At 41.8% G+C, this 23,928-nt stretch overlaps 1 protein-coding gene across 10 annotated transcripts in view; it reads right to left on the bottom strand.

The window, feature by feature from the left end:
* GPM6A (glycoprotein M6A) overlaps window positions 1-23,928 on the bottom strand; it is a 253,502-nt gene that overhangs the window by 209,085 nt on the left and 20,489 nt on the right. Inside the window, exon 1 of one of the 10 annotated variants that reach the window (XM_081523884.1) lies at window positions 20,335-20,474. The exons of 8 other annotated variants lie outside the window; for them this stretch is intronic. In XM_081523884.1, coding sequence (XP_081380010.1) covers window positions 20,335-20,338 — 4 coding nt within the window. In that variant the 5' untranslated portion in view covers window positions 20,339-20,474. Of the gene's footprint in view, window positions 1-19,900; window positions 20,076-20,334; window positions 20,475-23,928 lie in introns of those variants that run through there. One more of the 10 variants, XM_081523887.1, reaches the window with a different exon arrangement.

The raw sequence follows: 23,928 nt of genomic DNA, 5'->3' as shown, positions 1-23,928 counted from the left end.
ACAACACCTCTCCCTAGTCAACCTCCTCTCCCCTTTACACTTCCCCTCTCAAGAGAGAAAGCAGAACAGGATGCAACTAACAAGGACCCAAACAGAAAAGGGCTGAAGCTGGACAAGGTAATAAAAGAGATAGTACAGGAAAAATAAGGGCCAGAAGCCTCTGCCGGAGGCTGTCTTCTCCCTTTTTTTAAGGTTTTTGACATAGAGCACTTAATGGATTTTTCCAGAAAAATGAAAGTAGGGTAGTGACGGAGTTGACATCAGCAGTGCGGTATGGCTATAATTTACAGAATGTGTCGTTTTGGGGGGTTTGGAAAGAGAAACAAATATAGATAAAAATTACATCTTGGGGAAGTCAGTTATGAGTTCTCTGGACTTTGGGTGGTGGAAACAGAGCTACTTTCTGGGCAAGACAAGCACAGTCACGCTGCTGGGGGCGGGGGTGGGGGGGTGGAGGGGGGGGAGGTGGGAGGAGCCGCGTACCCTGTTCCCTACTTGAAAAACACTTTCAGTCAGAAGAGAGTCACGTGCGCTGTAACTGACCTGAATTCTCCCTGCTGCTATTCTTCATTCTCCCTTCCTTTCACGTTATGCTTCCCTGCATATGCTTTATTCTCCATCATTTCATTCAGAGAACCCTAGCTTTGCTCTAAAATTTACTTTAAAAGCCGAAATGTTTTTAGATTTGTATCAGCTGCAGCTACTAAGCTCTAGAAATTTTGTCTCCAACTTTCTTGAGCTGGAAATGCCTTCACCAACAATACAATATTCCAGTGTATCTTACTGCTATTAACAATAAAACATACAGAGAATCTGCTCAAAAACCATTTTATCTGCATTAAAATGCAAAATCTTTGATGACGGTTAAGTTCATGCCAGTAATTATTTCTAGCAAGGTCCACAGACAGAAACAACAGCAGCAAAAAAAAAAAAAAAAATTGTTCCTGAACATGGGATTTTAAAATATGAACATATTCACCTGCAAACTGTTTTCCTTTACCAATAATCCTTCGAAATTTTCTTTGTAATCTCTGTTATTAAAAACTGTCAGTTCAAAACTTTTTAAAAATGACACAGGATTTGTTGAAGACAAATCGGGAATCTGCACTGCCTAGGCAGAAAAAAGCAAATGAAAAAATATCTCCCTAAAACCTTCCATAATTTAAGAAAGTAGAACTGGTGTATGCATGTCTATATATTCTAAGAAATGTGGCCGTTTCATTATTGATACTCAATATAATCCCTGTACCCAACAATTGTTGAATGGGTAGCTGTGAAAATGAAAATCTCTCGGGTAGAACAGATGCTCCGTTATTCCCTTTGCTCATCTGAAAGATGAGTATAAATGTTTCTTCACAGCTTTTCTTTACTTATTGGAAATCTACAGGGACTTGAATCTCAGACCCAAAACCTCTCTCACGTGGTAATGCTATTTCCTTCATAACGTATTTTTTGTTCAAACTAGAAAAAAGTAGAACAGTTCATTACTCTTCCAAAGTGCTTTTATCTTGAGCTGAGACTAAAACCATCTTCAGCTGATTGTACATACTTCTCTGGACACTCCAGACACAAGCCTCCACTCAACATTATCTTTAGAAGCAAGTATGTGGTAGGGTAAATGGTGCTGATCAAGGATGCATCAGAACATCTCAAACGAAACTGTGGCTTTCATCAACCCTGAAAACATCCGTGTTCTCACAAAAGCGGAGTTCAAAACTTCAGAGCCTTGCCCAAGGATTCACAAAGAGGAACAGAAAATATGGTATCAAAGATAACAGCAGAGAGGCTTCTCGTGTCTCCACGAGGGAGGTCAGATAGGGTGGTTAGAGGCCAAACGACAGCGGCAGGACCTTGCCCTGCCTTTGATCAGCTGCGTCACTTTGGGCAAGCCTCCTGGCGTCAAGCTCTACTATACAAAATAAGCGGTTTGGGACTAGGATCTCCAAAGATCATTTATAGCTCTCATAGCTCCAGGATCTAACTATCTATATTCTATACTCTGATATTTAAAGAGATTGCTCCCTGATAACACAGTGGAAAATAAAAATACAGGACACTTCCATTATCTTTGTTTCTGTGTTTTTTTTTTTTTACCTATGCTAATACCTCTGCTTGATTTATTCTTTTTTTGTGGTTTGACACACTTCTTTCCATTCTTCAAACCCTTATCCAAAGTTTCCTTCATTGATAATGAAGGGGAAATGAGTCATTCCCTTCTCTATGCTGGGTAGCAGCTACCTCTGTTAATATTGATAATATCATGAGCAATAATATCTATAATCCTTATATATTATATATATATTATCTTTGGGTACAGAGGGCAGTAAATAGTGCTAGGCACAACAGGAGTGACGCTGAGTGACAGTAGAATGAATGGACTATCACATGACTATCATCTCTGACTATTAATGACACCAATACAATGTCTGTGAAGGCAAAATGTGTACATAACAGTGAATAGCCATCTCAAAATGATGGTAGAGCACAGAAGCAGACAGTTAAAGAAATGTCACAGCAAAACTAAGAGGACTTAACTTTATACATAGAAAGCTTCTAAAGTTAGGTCAAGGATTATACACATACATATATACAACGGACTATTCCTCAACCATTAAAAAGAATGAAATACTGCCATTGTAGCAACATGAATGGATCTAGAGGTTGTCATATTAAGTGAAGTAAGTCAGAGAAGGAGAAACATGATGATATCCCTTACCTGCGGAATCTACAATGAAATGATACAAATGAACTTATTTACAAAACAGAGACTCACAGACTCAGAGAATGATCCTATGGTTGCGGGGGGCGGGGGGCAGAACATGGGTAAAGGACAGTCAGGGAGTTTGGGATGGACATGTACACACTGCTGTATTTAAAATGGATAATGCAGCTCAATGTTATGTGGCAGCCTTGATGGGAGGGGAGTCTGGGGGGGGGATGGACACATGTATTTGTGTAGCTGAGTCCCTTCACTGTTCACCTGAAACTATCACAACATTGTTCACTGGTTATCCTCCAACATAAAGTAAAAAGTTTTTTTAAAAAAATTTAAAGAAAGATTAGACAACATTGGGACTATTGAGCCATTGTGTACACACTGCCCACTCCAGGTCTTCATACCTAAAGCAATCCAACTTCCACAAAGTTTACCCCATGAGGAAAAGTTGATTCTTAAAAATAAAACCCTGCATGATCCAAGAAAGATTTCCCTTCTTATGTAATCCCAAAATGAATTTCACAGAACCTTAGAACACGGCTTTGCTGCTTATGCTGCTGCTGTTTTCAGGGCCCATCTCACTGAAGCCACGACTCCTTTGATGTGATCAAATAAAAAATACACGGAAAGCTTACAAACTATCACAGGAAAGAAAGTGAAAGTGAAAGTGTTAGTTGCTCAGTCATGTCCACTTCTTTGCAACCCCATGGACTAGAGCCTGCCAGGCTCCTCTGTCCATGGAATTCTCCAGGCAAGAATACTGGAGTGGATTGTCGTTGCCTTCTCCGGGGGATCTTCCCGACCCAGGGATCGAAACTGGGTCTCCTGCAACGCAGGCAGATTTACCTTTGAGCCACCAGGGAAGTAGATCACAGAAAAAAGAAGGCAATTCAAAGGGTCAAGTAAATAATTTAAATCATTTCCGACTCAATTGTACATGCTAATGAGGTCCTGGGGCAGGATGAATCAACGAAATTTTCAGTTAATCCCAAACCACAATTAATTGCAATTAAAAAAAAAAAATGACTGCTCATTCCTCAGAATGGTGGTTCTGAAAGAACACTGGGGCAGTCTGATTCAGCTCCTCTGTCCTCCATCTTGGGGGAAGTGCTAATGAGTCATGGAATGGCTATGAGGCCAGAGAGATCAAACAGCAAATGTCTCCCAACTGCTCCACACAAACTCTTACGACTCCTGTTCACGCTGTGTGGCCTCTGCCTTCTGGTATGAAAACCGCCTGTTGAGTAGATCCTTCATTCTGTTTTGTCCCTTTCAGATTCACCCTGCACAACTGTGACCTTGTCAAACTCCTGTTTAAAACCCTCAATGGCTCCATGTTGCTCTCAGAATAAAACTGAAATGGACCAACAGGACCCCAAGGTCTGTGCCACATGGACCCCACTTCTTCCTCCAGACATCGATCCTTTCACGCTATCTTTATACACCAATCTACTACACTGAGTTCCCCGAAGTCCACAATCTCCCAGGTCCCCACCTTCAGCCTTCATACTTGTCTATAATTCTCTGCCCCCCCACGACACATTAGCAGGGGGACAGGCTCTGAGAAGTGGCCACTGGTCCATGATGCTTGCATCGGAATAAGTCTGTCCAACTCAGAACTGAGATAAAATGCCCCCTTGGAGAGACCAGCAAAGATTGCTATCAATACTGAAAGAACTAACATTTTCAGCTCCATCTTCCAGAGCATTTGTCTTCAATCCAAACCTGAGTGACTAATAAGGGTTATTTTTTACTGGATCCTGTCAAATATTGATGCCTGAGCTGCAATTACCCACTTGTGTTTCTCCCCCATTAGTTCATGAATATCTGTGACACCACTAACCATGTTTACTTCCACCATCATTATATTTTCAGCTCCTAGAAGACTGCCTGGCACACAGTAGGTACACAGTGTCTTTCAATCAATATTTATTTAGTGAGTAAATGAATGAAAAAACAATATCACAACCCAAACTCTTCAGCATTGCATTAATGCCTCTAGAGGTTCAGTTCTTATCAGTTTCTAGCTAACTCTGTAGAAACAGTTAAACTCTTAAACTGCACATGAAAACAATAATTTTTATTTAGTTAATTTATTATTTGATCCCAGGTTACTGTTTACTTTTATTCAACGAAAAAAAAAATTAGTCAAAGATAAAGTAATATAATTAGAGTCACAGAGTCTTAGTACTTTCTTAGTTGTCTGTCTGGAAAATGAACTATGCAAAAATCATACTAAATCGATTTCTGTATAAAAGGTGCTGAGGTAATTTTAAACGATTCTGATTCATTCACTGAGGTATTAGAAATAGAAGATGTTTCTTTCCAAAACCATGGTAACAGTTGCTTTGAAGCCCTCACATGCACTAAGAATTAAAACACGCTATTCACGTTTGAAAATTCAGTGATTTAGACCTTTTAATTCAGACTTGTCATCCAATTATAATAAATCATCTTAAGATACTTTACACTGTTGTTTTTCATCAGTTTGGGTTTTTTTTACTTGTTTCTAACTCACTGTCTGTGCTTTATAATATGATGTCTCTCAAACTAGTTTCTTATGTCAAAAACGTCCTTTTGTTCACTGCAAGCAATTAAATAAACCAAATATTATAGTAGGACATAGCAATTCAGAATCAGTGGTATGTATCACACAAACTCAGTAAGTAAAGGTTTACAACAAGGATCATCAACTATCATAGAGGCTTGACTGTGTAGTAGGTAGAGATGAAGGGTAATGTGGTAGTAAGCTCCATTGCCCGAATCCTGCCATGAGTCAGGGACTAGGCGTTCACATAGACATCATGACCCTACGAGTAATGCAGAACTGCCACAATGAGAAGCTACAGCTCAGAGAATACCAACATGTTACACAAACTGCATAACCAACAAGTAGAAGTACCTAGACTTAAAACAACAACAAACAAAAAAACAGAATTGATTAGGAAAATAAAACAAATATGAACTCCTGCATTCCTTAATTGGAGAAGGAAATGGCAACCCACTCCAGTGTTCTTGCCTGGAGAATCCCAGGGACGGCAGAGCCTGTGGGCTGCTGTCAATGGGGTCACACAGAGTCGGACACGACTGAAGCGACTTAGCAGCAGCAGCAGCAGCAGCATTCCCTAATATGGTTGAATATGAGGACATTTACATAATTAACCACTGGAGACTACCTGGTTCCTTAAAAATCATTAAATATTCTGCAAACTAAAAGACTAATATGCTAATATAGTCATTGAAATCAGTTTTAAATACTAAAATAATATTTCATTCTTTGGATAAATGATTGATAGACAAATCAAAGAAACAGATTTTTAGAACGGCTTGAATAATTAGCGACCAAAATTAATCATATCTGAGACAGAAGAATTCATCAAAGTTACACTTTAGAATATGACATGACTATAAAATAATCAGAATGTGCTAATAATGGAAATTCCAACCATGAATTGAGAATATTTTCTTATCTTTAATATTCCTATGTAATAAAAAATATCCACATAAAACCAAGTGTTTGTAGTATTTCATTTAGTACTCTCTTCTGAGAGTGCTGTCAAATGTTATTAAATAAAATAAGCAACTTATTTCAGTGCTTTGAATTTAAAATAAACAATAAAAGCCTTATTGCTCTTTAATAATATCTTGGAATGAGGGGTTTAAAATTTGCTTGATGAGTGCATTCTACACAGATGGACTTCACATGTTCTGATTTTTAAGATCATCCATAGGCATCTTTTGAGCAATGTCTTAATCTTTACTCTAGCTTATTCTTAATACTAAGAATACTACGTCCTATCCATAAAAGCCATAGCTAATCAGTCTATCCCTGAGAAAACATATGAGTACACTGTGCATTGCTTTTGAAAAACAAGCACCAAGGGCTTCCCCGATAGCTCAGTTAGTAAAGAATCCACCTGCAATGCAGGAGACCTGGTTCGATTCCTGAGTCGGGAAGATCCACTGGAGAAGGGATAGGCCACCCACTCCAGCATTCTTGGGCTTCCCTTGTGGCTCAGATGGTAAAGAATCTGCCTGCAATGCGGGAGACCTGGGTTCAGTCCCTGGGTTGAGAAGATCCCCTGGAGGAGGGAAAGGCTACCCACTTCAGTATTCTGGCCTGGAGAATTCCATGGACTATACAGTCCATGGGGTTGCAAAGAGTCGGACATGACTGAGCAACTTTCACTTTCACTTGCTTTCATCCAGTTTCCTGTATGATAGACTTAAAAAAATTAAGACTAAAGACTTAGTAAGACAAACTTACTTTCACAGTTTCGTGTATGTGTGTAGGTACACACTCACATATGTTTATATGTATTGAGTATTATGTCTTAGTCTGACTCACTGTTAAATCATATTAATATGTTGTTGTTGTTTAGTCACTCAGTCCTGTCTGACTCTTTTGTGACCCCATGGACTGTATCCTGCCAGGCTCCTCTGTCCATGGATTTCCCAGTCAAGAATAGTGGAGTGGGTTGCCATTTCCTTCTCCAGGGGATCTTCCTGACCAAGAATCGAACCCGTGTCTCCTGCATTGGCAGGCAGATTCTTTGCCACTGAGCCACCAGGGAAGCCCTTTATTTTAACACATTGCATCATTTATTCTTCTGAACTTCAGGTAGTCCGGGTATTATCATTGTGCCTACAAATAACAAAATACACTAAGCTGAAGCTCAGGGAGCTTAGATCACCTTTCCAAAGCAGTGACTCCAGGAACTGAAAACAGACTTTTCTAAATCAAAAAATCCAAAAAAAGTGCCATGAATTTGCCACGAAAGTTTATTTGTTCAGATTCACTTAGAAATCAATGAATTGGAGAATACAAAATTCTATTCAAGTTGATTTCAAAAGTAAAATAATATAACCTTTTTTCCTCACCATTAACCCATTTGGGAGAAGTCTAAACTTCATAATTCTATGCCTCTAAAAGAGTCCTTATGTCGGGAGAAATTACAAATATTTATGACTTGTAAAAAAAGAAAATAACATTTTCTACTCATATTTTATATCATAGTAGAATTTAATACCAAAAATTAATTACTCACCAAATCTACCTTTCCCTAGAAAAATAAAATAATTATAGCTCTTCTCAAGATAGTACGGTCAAGTGCAAAATGTCCTGAGTCTTTGTTGAAAATAAAACCTGAGTATTTGCTGTCATTGTAGCAAGTTCAATGAACTTCTTCTTATTGCTGGATATGTTTATCTTTGTAACCCAAGCAATGGTACCCAACAACTTGGCACTTAATCATTTTAAAATTAAAGATTAAGTACACTGAAAGCCTAATTATGAAAGCTGGAAGAAAAAAATGGGGGGAAAAGGAGTGGAAATAATTTCAAGCTTAGTACACAAATAAACCTTGAAAAGGAATGCTTAATTAACTCCATGGTGTTGTTACCCAAGAAAAGAATATATTCATTTTCCCTAGGAAATTAAACTTTTCTGTAGTTAGATATTCAAACACTAAAGAAACTTAATTGAGATTCTTAAAAGATAGTAAGCAGGACTTGTTGCTATGACTCCAACAACCAGCATGCAGCTTAATCAGCACCCATGGCGATCACTGGGAGGAAATGGCTATTTTAGTTCTTAGTTTTACTTCTAAAGATGCAGGGATCAAAACTGAAATTTGACCTAGAAGCTGTCATGGTTCTAAAGCTGCATGACAAAAGGTTTGGCAAGTGTTAATAAGAACAGGAAAACAACAACCAACAAAGCAGTCAGATTTCTCCAACTTTCGAGACAGTGAAGTGCAGCAGACCAGCCAAGAGCCTAACAGCCAAAGATTATACCCAATGTACCGTGATGGGCACGCTCACTGCTCTCATCTGTTGTCAATGATCAAAGATGAGATGTTTTCTCATACTGAACACCCAATAAATAAACAGTGAGCTACAGCCACTGGGACGGAAGAAGCAAACCAGGGACCAAGAAAACAGAAGGACTGGCTGGACTTGAGAGCAGCTACTAGCACCTCGATTCCGCCGTCTGTGCAGGACTGAAGGATCAGGGTCAAGTCTGCTGGTGCTATTGAGCAGTCAGAGGTAGAGACACACTGCCTGAACGCACCCACAGGGAGAACTTCGCCCGCATGGAGTCCACGTATGGAGAAAGCCGCAGTGGGAAGCGAGAAGACATCCTCACAGACACCCAATCAGTCTCTGGAAATTCACCTATCCAGAACTCTTTAATTATATAGCGTTTCATTTTGACTATGTTGCCTTGGATTGGTCCCTTACACAGAAGATGGGAGAGAACTGAATGAGTCTTTTAACCCCAAGGATATAGTCTTCTTCAAAGATTCAAAGGGAGGGGATCTATGCACATCTGTGGCTGATTCACTTTGCTATAGAGCAGAAATTAACACAACATTGTAAAGCAACTGTACATCAACAAAAACTAATTAAAAATAAACAGTTTTTTAAAATAATAAAAAAGATTCATCATTTTGAACTTTAAAATCCAAGGAAAAGCAAAACAAGGAAAAAACACAGTGGCAAAACAAAAGAAAGGAAATAGAAGAAAGGCCCAGAATTAGGGCAACCTACAGGTCAGAATGTGAAACTTAAGGTGTTAAGAAAAAGGATATTTCTTCTCTGCCCTTCATCTCAAATCATGCACAATAAGTATAAAGATATGAAAAAAGAAGACAATATTGCATAATGCTAAATAACTAGGGATTTAAAAAAACTATTATTTCCTCTCATTATCAATAGTTAACTATATATCACATTCTTTGATATCAAAAGTTTCAAATTTTTAATTTTCAATTAGTTTGAATAGTATAATTGTCCATTAAAGTTATAATCTGTAATTACATATACTGAATTAGTTCATTCATAATTAAGTAGATGTCCTAACATCTCTGAGTCCAATTTTTATAAATGTCTGATTATATCACACAGTCAATGGGAAATTGGATCTTAAGAGCTTGTTTTGAGGTTCTATTTTTTGGGAGGGAAGCCAACTGCATACTCTTAGTAAAACACTCTTTCATCAGGAAAGTTTGCCATCTTGCACAGTTTCTAGGGAGGACCACCTGGGTAGCAGGAACTAACCGATCATCCCTCTGGACAGGTAGACCCACACAACAATCCTGAATCCTTGTATTGACCTAAGTCATACCAGATCACCCTCATACTTATTGATGTGGGATATATGAAGTTTAGTTCATTAGCAATTGCCTGAATTGAGAATATTTTCTGTTTGTTTATGTTCGTTCTTGATGGCTTCTTCCTCTCTTTCATCAGAACACCACCTTCCGCTTGGTATTCTAACAGAAAGTTTTTCTTCTCATTATCTCTTCTGATTCCTTCCTTTCTGCTATATCTGTAACTAAATCTGATAATTTCCCTATCACTCCCTGACTGAAGGCTACAGTTGCATGATCTTGCACTAGAACCATTTTCTCAATCCTTATATGAAGATCTCCTCCCATCTATGCTGCAGTGATCCAGGTTCTTGGACAAAAGAACATTTGCAAAAGGGTGCTTCGGGCTCTGGGCCATGACTGAATAGAAGGGGAGTAATGATGCTTATGCTGAAGCTGAAGCTCCAATACTTTGGGCACCTGATGCGAAGAATCAACTCCCTGGAAAAGATCCTGATGCTGGGAAAGACTGAAGGCAAAAGGAGAAGGGAGCAGCAGAGGATGAGATGGTTAGATAGCATCACTGACTCAATGGGCATGAATCTGAGCACACTCCTGGAGACAGTGGAGGACAGAGGAGCCTGGTGTGCTACAGTCCATGAGGTCACAAAATGTTGGACACAACTTAGTGACTCAACGACAATGATGGGCTAGCGCGGAGGGAAATCAAATGAGGTAGTCAGGGCTCAGAGGCCAATGAGTGGGTTTAGAGGTGGAGTACCAGAGTGAGGGGCAGAGAGTAAGATGCTGTGACCAGCAGACCCTGCCTCGCCCACTGCCAGGGCCCCGTTTCCAGGTGTTCTACATGATCGGAAGCCTCGGGTGCACAATGGGAATCACATCCTCTGGAGTTGTGCATTGTTACTGATGCTGTAGCAAGACTGGTTTTAATTCAGACACTCAGCAAATCCCACTTAATGACAAAATCCAGGGGTGAGTTATGAGAACCTGCGTCAGGGGAGGGTGGGGAGGGTGGAAATGACTAATCCCAAAAGGGTCAAACATACTCATAAGATCTGGGGGGACATCACAAAAGAGCTGACGACGTGTTCTACAAAGGAACAGGAGTGGCAGGAAGTCAGTCAGCTGCAGCGGTCACTCAGAAAGCCAAGCAGACAAACAGCCTGAATATCAAAGAGGCAGACTTCCACGAGGGTGGCACCCCACATTCCAGTCCGGAGATCATGGGGGGTGCGTGGAAAAATTCATAGCAGAGAGCCGGAGTGGGGAAGCAGACTCAGGTGGGCCCCAAGCACGCTCAGCCCACCTCCATGGCACTGCCCACACCTCCACCCTACCTTCCGACAGAATCACACAAGCCCAGGTTCCCTTCAAGGTCCCTCGTTCAAAAAACCTCCCTGGATGAATGCAGCCTCCATGGGTCGCTCCCATTCTGGACCGATGGCTTTAGCAATCATTACATTAGTCTAGATCTCCATTGTCTAATTTTCTCAAATTCTACACATGTGACTTTTGTATCTCCCAATTGATATACAGGTACTCCTGGAGCAGAAGTGAGAATCTGGGCTTTATCCATCTTTCACTGTCATGATGTGTAGAAGGGTGGGCGTGTTTGGTCCAATCAATATTAAAACACACTTAAGAGGCTGCTTGCTTTGGAAGGAGTACTCTTTTTAGTTTTTTACTTTCTTAAATTTTTTCAGCTTTGATGAGGTATAATTGACAAACCTGTATATATATATATATATGTATTTAACATGGTGATATAGATATACATTGTGAATGATGACCATGATTAAGTTAATTAACACATCCATCACCTCACAAAGTTACCTCCTTTTCCATGGTGAGAAGCTTAAGATCTACTCTCTAATAGCATCAAGTATATAAGACAGAGTATTATTTTACTATGGAAGTGTTGGTGGTCTTACGTACAATGATTCTGTGACAATGATGATTTTAATATGAGGCAATGAGGTGGTCATTGTTGTTCAGTCACCAAATCGTGTCCAACTCTTTGCAATCCCTCAGACTGCAGCACTCCAGGCTTGCCTGTCCCTCACCATCCCCTGGATGCCCAAGTTCATCTCCATTGAGTTGGTGATGCCATCCAACCATCTCATCCTCTGTCACCTCCTTCTCCTCCTGCCCTTAATTTTTCCCAGCATCAGGGTCTTTTCCAATGAGTCAGCTGTTCGAATTAGGTGGCCAAGCCATTGGAGCTTCAGCTTCACTATTAGTCTTTCCAATGAATATTCAGGGTTGATTTCCTTTAAGATTGACTGGTTTGATCTCCTTGCAGTCCAAGGGACTCTCTAGCACCACAGTTCGAAAGCATCAACTCTTTGTCGCTCAGCCTTCTTTATGGTCCAGCTCTCACATCCGTACATGACTACTAGAAAGGCCATAGCCTAGACTATACAGACCTCTGTCAGCAAAGTGATGTCTTTGCTTTTTAATACACTGTCTAGGTTTGTCATAGCTTTCCTGCCAAAAAACAATGTTCTAAGTATCATTAGTATTTTTAAATTGTTTTATCTTCTTTGAGTTTATTTATCACTTTACCTACCTCCCAGTTAAACAAGATGTATTTATCATGCTATATAAAAGGAATTTTATTAGGGTAATGCTGTGAAATGGTTGAAACTAAATAATAACACTAAGTAGTGATTGCTACTTCATTTATACCTAAGGAACTAATTACTTAAAAATTGTGCGCTTATATTAACAGTTGCTCTGGATTTTTCTTCTTTAGGGACTTCTCACCGAGTTTAATTTCTCATCTATAATTAACAAACAAAATTATATTCTTCTTTGTAAATTTTTCTTTAGGAAGGAAAGGAGCTGTAAAACAGTGACAATAATGGATCTTTGTCACACATATATGTAGCATCTCATTATGAATTTGTCCTTTTTGTACTATTTCATAGAAAAACTGAAACAGGACTGCAGAAAACTCCCTTAGTATCCAACACTTGCTATTTGTGCTTCAGATCTAGACTGAAGTAGACAGCTGACTTATCTCAACAACAGAAAATGTCTACTAAAATAAATGTATTACTGTATATCATTAAATTGGCCAAAAAGTGTGTTCAGGTTTTTCTGTAAGATGGTTAAGGACAAAATGCATGAGAGATGATAGCAGAAAGTGCAGTTGGAGAGGACCAAAGGGGCAATAAGAACGGTGCTTGCCTGGGCTGTTTGGCTCATCACACAGGATGATTTGGGAAGAGACCAGGTTGGGGAGGTAACTGGCAGTGGAAAAACCACCAACATCCAGGCTGGAGCCAGTGAGGACACAGGACAAGACAGTGCGGGCATTCAGAAGTGTGATGACACCCGCTCAAAAGGCCAGGTACATTGGCGTCATCAAGAAGAATAAAGAGAAGGAAGAGGGCAGAGGAAGAGAGGAGGGAAGCAGTCCGACTCAGGAAGGAGGAATTCCATTTCGCAGGCACTGAGACTGAAGCCCGCGAGGGGCGGCTGGGTGGACACAGCTGACACTTGAGCCCATGGAGCCAGATTTATGTGCGCATAAGTACCGCTTGAAACCGTGAGACAGGAAATCATCAGTAACTTTCTGGGGAAGAGTTACCATAAACTGGAGAGCACCATCCCATCAATAGGCTAAGATGTGACTGGTAAGATGGACAGAGCAGCTCAATAGAGACTGAGGCTAAGTCTCAGCAAAACACAGGTGAGCAGAAGCAGCATTGCGGGGCTCAGCTAGCTTGATGGGGGACGGAGGCTTTTGGAAGGGCTGGTTCTCCAGGCGCATCCCAGGCTTCATCCTCAACGCTGACTGAACCTCATATTAGAACTGCAGGTCCACCTCTCAAGCCCAAACCTTCTGAACTCCAAACTTGGCAGTGGAACCCAGAATCCGGTACTCAACATATTTTCCAAGTTATTCTATTCAGACAATAACCTTAGAGGCTCTAGAACAACATGTCTTACAGAAACAGCCAGAGATATTGATTTTGCTATCATTATATAGTTTGGGTGTATCTCAAATATTGTAGAGAAAGTAGTGAGTGACTATTCTGACAGGTTGTTTTAACAAACTAAAAAAGAATTTAACTCCATGTCATCTTACTTTCTGAACTCCTCAGGCACTATTCCAGTTCTGTCGGTTATATAGGTCAGGCCTTTATTCCTTGTTAAGATGTAGTTCTGTCTGTCTGCCAGGTGATGGGTACCGAGCAGAGTATATGTGGCTTCGTATTATCTATCCTCATTCCCTCATCTCTTGTCATACAGTTGAAAATAGAATGACCTCAAATCAGTCAGGTTGCAACCATCAGAATCTAATTCTTTTTTAAGGCCTCTAAGTTTCTAGGTTGAAACTAATTCTGTTCTTGACTTTAAACCCATCTCATTTACCCTAATTTTTCTTTGTTTTTCAATCATCTAAGGAGAAAGACCTATATTTTTGTAACCATAAATGTCAGCTCTCTTTCCAATTAAAAATAGTAAAATGAGACTTACACTTAAAGTTTTAATAAACTGAAAGTTACATATTTAATTTAGAAACCTATCTTTCATAAAAAGGGATAGTTAAGACTACACTTATTTTTAGTTGCACCATATCAACTGTGTATTTCATACAGCCAACACATTCTTGAAAAATAAAGCAATCTTCTGAACTGTTCACTACAAAACATTTAGTTTAGTGTGACAAGAAGATATTGAATAAAGGATTTACACATTTCAATTTATGACAAACTCAAACTTAAGTAAAATAAACAGTAATTTACAATAGGCTTAGAAACTTCAAATTGAAATTAAAATAAGAAATACCAGCTGATTGTATTTGAAATTATGCTGAGCAGAGCTTACCCCAGCATTTCACTAACACACTTCCACCCAGGCATGAGTTTCCACACTCAAATGTTTTCCTGTGAAACTAGTGTGACTATCTGGACGTCTTTACAGTTCTCACGAAAGTATCAATCCTTTACCATATGTGTTTCAGAAATTTGCTGTATGACACAGGGAACTCAAACCTGATGCTCTGTGACAGTCTAATGGGGTAGGGAGTGGGAGGGAGATTCAAGAGGGAGGAAGTATATGTATACCTATCGCCAATTCATGATGATACATGGCAGAAATCAACATAATATTGTAAAGCAATTATCCTCCAATTAAAAAATTTTTTTAAATAAAATATCAAATTTTCAGAGGGAAACCTGATGATGTCTCTATTGTGAAACACATTTACCAGGCATCTCTTTTAGGAATGAGCTCAAGTAGCTGGCTACCTCAGCTCCTTCTCCTCTCCTTGAACAGACATGCTCCTCCCTTGAATCTGACTATCCTTAATGATTTCTGTGAGCATTAGCATGCAGCAGAAGTGCTGCCCTGGAACCTACAATGTTCTATGTTATGAGAGGCCTTGCAGCTTCTGCCTAAGTTTTTTCTTAGAACACTTTTCTAGGGATGTAGCCTCTTGGAACCCAGCCACCATGCTGTGAAAAGTCCAAGCCACTTGCAGGCTGAACTCCCAGCAATAGCCAGCATCCACCGTCAGCTACAGGTGGCAGCGACTTTAGGCGACCAGCCCAATCAAGTCTTCAGATGCCTGAGCCCCAGCATATACTGAACTGCAAGGCAGGAGACCTCAAATAAGAACTGCTCGGCAGTAAAGTCCACAGAACCATAAGAGATAATAACAAATTGTTTTAATTCACTAGTTACAAGGATACATGGTATGCAGCAAAGATAACCAAAATATTAGTTTATCTTTCTCTGCTTTGGATCAAACTTTTATAATTTTCTAGGGCATATAACATACTAGGGGGCTTCCCAGGTGGTTCAGTTCAGTTCAGTTCAGCCTTGTCCGACTCTTTGCGACCTCATGGACTGCAGCGCGCCAGGCCTCCCTGTCCATCACCAACTTCCAGAGTTTACTCAAACCTATTCCACTGAGTCAGTGATGCCATCCAACCATCTCATCCTCTATCGTCCCCTTCTCCTCCCGCCTTCAATCTTTCCCAGCATCACGGTCTTTTCCAGTGAGTTGGTTCTTCGCATCAGGTGGCCAAAGTATTGGGGTCCCAGGTGGCGCTAGTGGTAAAGAACCCACCTGTCAATGCAGGAGACATAAGAGACACAGGTTCAATCCCTGGGTTGGGAAGATCCCCTGGAGGAGGGCACAGCAACCCACTCCAGAATTCCTGCCTGGGAAATCTCATGGACAGAGGACCCTACAGTCCCCTGGGCTCCTCTGGTGGGCTACAGTCCATAGGGTCGCAAAGAATTGGACATGACTGAAGCGACTTAGCACAGCAAAGCACGTAATATACTAGAGGCCAACTGACCCTTAAAAAGTTTTAACTAGTCGTTTAGCATCTTTAAAATATTCTTGGTTTGTTTCATGGAAATAGCTCAAGCTTATCTTTTTACATGTTTTTATTAATTATTACTAATTATTATTAAATCAAGATCTGACCTACACAAATGTATAGAATCATGCATGACCCTTCATCAAATAAAAGAGAAAACAGGATACCCAATATCTGCATAATCCACCTAAAGATTATCATTTGCTTCTTCGACTTCAAATCCTGGCTCTCTGTACCTTGTTCATAACTACCTCTAGGGGGTAATACTTTCCTGAAAAAAAAAAAGTGTGAATTCGAGATGATACCATGTGTCATTATTCTTGGCTTAAATTTGCAAATAATTTTCAGATCCTTAACCAAGATCCTTTTTACTGAAACTGAATGACATCAAAATATTTCCATCTGATGTTCTCCTCTTGTCAAAATTTGTGGACTCCTAGATCTAACACTGAATGTTAAAGATGTCACACTTCAGTCACACTTCACTGTTCTAATTTCAGGGCACTGATACATGTTATGTGGTTGATATTTCTCTTCCTGCAGATAATGTTCATTCTCCTTCCCTTTCCCTCAACCAGCCCTCCATATACCTGTTCACCTCCAAACAGGTAATTTATTACACGGATTTACCACTCACCAAAGGTTGGTGACCTTCTAACCTTTATTTTCCTTCTTATTCTTGTGCTCTGATTAATTTCTCACTATGTTTCCAATTTACTAACATATGTGTTAACATGTTTAGCCATCACCATTTAATTAACATCTCAAAAATGAAATTTATCTTCTGTCCAAAGCATCTGGAAAATAAACCATCTGTTTTATCCTTTAAAAACACTATCAAAGGACCTACTATATCCCCAATTCTCAAGGTTTCAAATCTCCAGAAAATGCTTCAATCTCCTCTTTACCACTTTATTTCCTAATTTTAGACTTTTCATTAGAAACATCATTCATCCATCTTTTTTTCTCCATTTCCACTAGTGCTACTATTTCACCACAACTGAAATAGACATGGACCACAACATTTCAGGATTACTGTGACAACTGATTCGGTCCTAATTTATCCTTTATCATAAACAACACTGCTCAATTTGTCCTCCTCAAACACTAATTTCACCACAATTCCTCTCTACTCAAGAATATTCACTGATTTTCTCTTTTCTATTATATACATTCTAAATTCCTCTGGTTGCTTTTGAAGGCTATCCAAAATCAAGTCTTATTCTGCCAACCCATTCTGTCAATCCATGTCTTATTGCTCCCTGAAATTCTTTCAGCCCTGCTCAGGGATCCATTATTCTATCTGGAACAACTGTCTCCTTCCCAAATCCTTCACATCCCTTCAAATATCAACAGGTTCAGAGCCACTCCCTCCATGAAACTTTCTGTAATATCTTCTGTATAATGTTCAACATCACTTTTTAAATACAACAAAGAACACTGAGTGATGCAGTGAGGGGAGAAATTTAAAATATTCCCCCACTTGTCTCACACCGGAGCCTGCAATTTCAGAATTAGCGACTGTGCAGGTTCAAGTCAACCTTGCAGCTAAAAAATAAATATTCTTAGGAATGAGTCAGTCCCACATTTTTTCAGTATGAAATATTTCATCATATCTTTTGTGCAGAGCAAAACTTGGGGGCAGAGAGGAAGCCCGTTGCATACCTTGATAAGCTGAAGGCATCACTGAGAAAATAAAATGAAAGGAGGAAGCAAGGGGTACCAAAATCTCAATTTGCCTACTTAGCACATAATGTGGCGATTTTTTTCAGAAATACCCTTGTGCATTATAAATATGATAACTATCAATTATTCAGAATATTTTGATTAACCAATTACTTTCATTCTTCCATGTTGCTAGAGCATGGATTTCTTCTGAGTCAAGCAAGAACTGATGGCTACATTCACCCCCACAGCACAATCTTCCTTTCTTGAAATGATACATTTCAGTTGTCATGACACCAGGAAAAGATGGACTTACCCTGCTGGCAGGCAGGCATTCAGCTATACTGCTTTCCCCCTTATCCTAGCAATTTGGACTCCAATGCTAAATCCTCACCTCCCTACTACCTCTAAATAAAAGAAGTGCTAAGTAATGAAGTTCTGTGCTTTTCACAAGTAAATTAAAAGATGGGGAGAAAGATGACCTTAAGGGACCAAGTGTTTTCTCTCTAGTTTCTGGACAGATTTCCTTCCTTCCTTCCCTCATTCTGCCTGCCCCTCCTTCCAGGGCTCTTGCTATGTGTGGACCGCGCCTCTGGGTCTCTGTCCTGAGTTCTGCCCTCAGACCCTCACTCCCAGGCCACCCATTGGTCCTTTCCTCTAAGGCCCTGCCCTCTGGGTTCTCACCTGCTTCCTCAACGCACTCTCTCCTCCTAGCCATCTGACAGCTCCGTGAGTTTTTAACGACCTCAATCACAATAAGAAAATGCAGTCCATTTATGGCAGAAAAAGGAACAGACAAATTTCAGCTGTCAGTTTACAGGTAGGATAGAGAAGTTCTGAGTCAGAGACCAAACTCAGTCTGATCAGAGGGGTTCAGGGGCTAACCTCACCTCCTCTCCAGAAGAACCCTCTCCTGTAACCTGAGATCCTGTGCAGTTTGTTGAGGTAAAAGCCAAGACCTACCATGTTCATTATAGTTTGGAAACGCAAGCTGGGGAAATAATTAACTTCAAAATTATGTGCACCTTACCCTTGGATAGATAATCCACTCAAGCTTAAGGTCACTCTTTCTGGAGACTTTATGCAGTATACAAAATACCATCTTAAATGCTTTCAATGAAGTGAATAGATTACTTCACTGAAAGTCAGTTATGTTGGTTTTTCCTTTATGAGAGCTTTTCCCCTCTATGTGTTATTCTAACAAGAGTTTATATGACCACGTACAACAAAAGAAAGAAGGAGCCTGAAACTCATTCTGCCATGCTTGGGAAAAAAGTGTTTTATCTTTCCCTTTTAAATGGAACATTTTCCTTCTGTTTCAGAAAACTTTTTAAAGACAGCTCATGCTACAGACCATTTGCAAGACTAGTTTATTCACAGGCCCTTAAAAATGGGACTTTTAAAAACTTTTCCAGAGTCATGCAACAGACTATGAATGTCTTGACCACAATTAACATTCATAGGCAAAAATGTCCCCAGCTTTCTCTGTCCCCCTTTCTTCCAAGTTGGCCAGCGTCTATAAACTCCACCGATTAGCAGTCAGAACACCCCCTACCCCTCGAGCCTGTGGGAATTTAGGAATTTCCACCGAGCACGTCAATCCCCAAGGCCTCCTTCACTCTGGCAGAAATCCCTCACAACAAAGGACAAGGGAGAGGCCGGGGGAGGGGCGTAATGGACTTGGCCGGGAAGAAACGAGAACACTGGCTCTGAAGGGTCAGTCCGGGCTGCCGGCCGACCCCTAATCAGTAACCACGAAAAGCGGCCGCGCCGGCGGCTGCAGGGACCGCGCCTGCGGGATGCGGGGTCCCAGCCCTCCGGCCCCCGCGCTCGGCTCCAAGCTCTTCTCCCGGGACGCCACCTCCTCGGGCACCGGTGCCCGCACGGGGTCCCCCCACCACAGCCACTCACATCAAGGTGCCGCCCCTAAACTCCAAAGCGGAAGGGGGGCGGGGGGCACTCGGTCTAGAAACTTGAGCGCAGCGGCGCGCGCGCACCCCAGCGCCCTGGGACCTGGACCGGGTCGCACCCCCGTTCGCCCTCCCACTGGCCCGTCTCACCCCGAGGCAGGTCAGCCTTCAGCCTCAACTTGCAGCCTTTTGCGCAACGATGGCACTCGGTGGAGGCGGAGGCTGGAAACTGTCCCTCCTCGCCCTGCCCCGGCGCCTCCCCGCACGCAAACCGGTGCGAGTGGAAGTTGCGCGAAGTCCCACTCCCCGCGCCCCGTCTCAGCTTGCTCCTGGGGCGCACGTGGGGCCAGCCCCCCAGCCTCGAACTCTGCGCCCCCCGTGACGCCCACGCGCGGCGACCCCCTGGACCGCGGTCCTCCCTCCGGCGCCCACTTCCGAGTGCACCCCGTTCCCGCCGCCTGGCTCCCGGAGAAAAGTCCACAGACAGATGGGGGAAGGTGTGCAATCCCAGGCCGGCCGGCCGGCCGACACCCGCTTTCTTGCCGAGGCCGAGCCCCGGGGCGCCCCGCGAGCTGCACACTCACCCATGGCGCCACGTCCCGCTGCCGGCGGCCCCTCCAAGCGCTGGCGGCCGACGCAGCGCGGGCCCGAGAGCTCCGCGCGCCTCTCCTGCTCCGCGCGCCTCTCCTGCTCCGCACGCCGCGAGTGACAGCCTCGCCCCTCCCAGCCGAGCCGGCTCCCGGGGCTCCTGGCACCCGGCGGCCGCGCAGACCACTCCCTCTTCCCACCTGCTCCGTGGACAACTGGCTGTGGCCTCGCGGTTCCCGCCGCTCCCCTCCCCGGCCCCCTTTCCCGCCCTGATCACGTCCACTTGGCCGGCCACTTGCAAACACCACCCCCTGGAATACGTTGAATACACATTACACACGCGCCCCGTCTCAGGGCACACGGATGACCTAGTAGCCAAGATCATAACCCCGAACCTGGACACCAGGAAAGCTAATTCCAGAAGAGTTTGATAGGATGCTTTCCCTAAAATCTTCTCTTGCTTTGAATATACTAGTTTTTCCCTTAATAACAATGTTAAGGCAACAGGAAGAGAAAATTTTCCCGTGAATTTCTCTCTCTCTTCTTTCTTCTATGTTACATATATTTGTTTCTATAACTTGGCAAGTCTGTAAAGTCCCACCCCCACCCCCCCCCACACACACATCACAATATGCAAAAGTCACCTGGAAAATAAATGACAGTGCAAGAAGCAGTAGATGCTGCTGGAAAACCACTGGGCTTGCCAATTGGGAGGACTAGGTTATGATTTCTGCTCTACTACTAATACACGGGGACTCAGTTTCCTAATTTGTAAAATGAAAGATCTGGAAAAAGTGATCTCTAAGGTCCCTTCAAGCTTAAAAAAAAAAAATTATATAATTCTTCGGGTTATTGGCCTAGTTCTTACAGGATTCATAGTGGAGAGTTATTTCAGTAAGTCAGTCCCCAAAGTGTCTTAAGCTACTTTTTCATACAGGACACACCCTAAAACACACAAAACTATGCCATAAACAAGCAGAAGAATGAAATAAAGTGCATGGTTACTAACCTCCAGGAACACTGCTAAATAATGGAGAAGACAATATGAAAAATAATTAAGAGCATGTTTGGCAGAAAAACATGAAAAAGTGCTGAGCATATCATTAACATGGCACAGAAATGTTAGCACAGCTATTTTTCACGTAATGGAAGAGACACACTCCTGGAAGGATGTTGTAAATGCATTTCAATTAAATGGAAATAGAAAGTTATTCTTATGGGTGGGGAAAGGAAGTAGTCGATAAAAGTGTTCAACATCCCACTGAGAACTGCATCACCGTTCTGAAATATGAGCTGTGACTGCAGCAAAGAATAAAACTTATACTGGGTCCAAGAAAGATAAATGATGAATGTTTGGAGATTAATTCATAAGTACAGCTTTTGGGGATAACCACGATGGTGTGGTCACTCACCTAGAGCCAGACAGTCTGGTGTGTGAACTCAAGAGGGCCTTTGTTCAGTTCAGTCGCTCAGTCGTATCCGACTCTTTGCGATCCCATGAACTGCCGCACGCCAGGCCTCCTGTCCAACACAAACTCCCGGAGTTTACTCAAAATTATGTCCATTCAGTCAGTGATGCCATCCAGCCATCTCATCCTCTGTTGTCCCCTTCTCCTCCTGCCCTCAATCTTTCCCAGCATCAGGGTCTTTTCAAATGAGTCAGCTCTTCCCATCAGGTGGCCAAAGTATTGGAGTTTCACCTTCAGCATCAGTCCTTCCAGTGAACACCCAGGACTGATCTCCTTTAGGACTGAGTGGTTGGATCTCCTTGCAGTCCAAGGCACTCTCGAGAGTCTTCTCTAACACCACCATTCAAAAGCATCAATTCTTCGGCGCTCAGCTTTCTTCACCATCCAGCTCTCACATCCATACATGACTACTGGAAAAACCATAGCCTTGACTAGACAGACTTTTGTTGTCAAAGTAATGTCTCTGCTTTTAAATATGCTGTCTAGGTTGGTCATAACTTTCCTTCCAAGGAGTAAGCGTCTTTTAATTTCATGGCTGCAGTCACCATCTGCAATGATTTTGGAGCCCCCAAAAATAAAGTCAGCCACTGTTTCCACTGTTTCCCCATCTATTTGCCATGAAGTGATGGGCCCAGATGCCATGATCTTAGTTTTCTGAATGTTGAACTTTAAGCCAACTTTTTCACTCTCCTCTTTCACTTTCATCAAGAGGCTCTTTAGTTCTTCTTCACTTTCTGCCTTAAGGATGGTGTCATCTTCATATCTGAGGTCATTGATATTTCTCCCGGCAATCTTGATTCCAGCTTGTGCTTCCTCCAGCCCAGCGTTCCTCATGATGTACTCTGCATATAAGTTAAATAAGCAGGGTGACAATATACAGCCTTGACGTACTCCTTTTCCTATTTGGAACCAGTCTGTTGTTCCATGTCCAGTTGTAACTGTTGCTTCCTGACCTGCATATAGGTTTCTCAAGAGGCAGGTCAGGTGGTATTCCCATCTCTTTCAGAATTTTCCATGTTTATTGTGATCCACACAGTCAAAGGCTTTGGCATAGTCAGTAAAGCAGAAATGGATGTTTTTTCTGGAACTCTCTTGCTTTTTCAATGATCCATCGGATGTTGGCAATTTGATCTCTGGTTCCTCTGCCTTTTCTAAAACCAGCTTGAACATCTGGAATTTCAAGGTTCATGTATTGCTGAAGCCTGGCTTGGAGAATTTTGAGCATTACTTTACTAGTATGTGAGATGAGTACAATTGTGTGGTAGTTTGAGCATTCTTTGGCATTGCCTTTCTTTGGGATTGGAATGAAAACTGACCTTTTCCAGTCCTGTGGCCACTGCTGAGTTTTCCAAATTTACTGGCATATTGAGTGCAGCACTTTCACAGCATCATCTTTCAGGATTTGAGATAGCTCAGCTGGAATTCCATCACCTCCAGTAGCTTTGTTCGTAGTGATGCTTTCTAAGGCCCACTTGACTTCACATTCCAGGATGTCTGGCTCTAGGTGAGTGATCACACCATCGTGATTATCTGGGTCGTGAAGATCTTTTTTGTACAGTTCTTCTGTGTATTCTTGCCACCTCTTAATATCTTCTGCTTCTGTTAGATCCATACCATTTCTGCCTTTTATTGAGCCCATCTTTGCATGAAATGTTCCCTTGATAGCTCTAATTTTCTTGAAGAGATCTCTAGCCTTTCCCATTCTATTGTTCCCCTCTATTTCTTTGCATTGATCACTGAGGAAGGCTTTCTTATCTCTCCTTGCTATTGTTTGGAACTCTGCATTCAAATGGATATATCTTTCCCTTTCTCCTTTGCTTTTTGCTTCTCTTCTTTTCACAGCTATTTGTAAGGCCTCCTCAGACAGTCATTTTGCTTTTTTGCATTTCTTTTGCTTGAGGATGGTCTTGATCCCTGTCTCCTGTACAATGTCATGAACCTCTGTCCATAGTTCATCAGGCACGCTATCAGATCTAGTCCCTTAAATCTATTTATCACTTCCACTGTAATCATAAGGGATTTGATTTAGGTCATACCTGAATGGTCTAGTGGTCTTCCCCACTTTTTTCAATATAAGTCTGAGTATGGCAATAATGAGTTCCTGATCTGAGCCACAGTCAG

Source organism: Giraffa tippelskirchi, chromosome 8 (assembly GCF_054371585.1).
Source record: "Giraffa tippelskirchi isolate mGirTip1 chromosome 8, T2T-mGirTip1v1.2.pri, whole genome shotgun sequence".
NCBI classification, from domain to species: Eukaryota; Metazoa; Chordata; class Mammalia; order Artiodactyla; family Giraffidae; genus Giraffa; species Giraffa tippelskirchi.
Note: the sequence above shows the minus strand (reverse complement) of the source record. Positions and strands in the feature narration are given on the sequence as shown.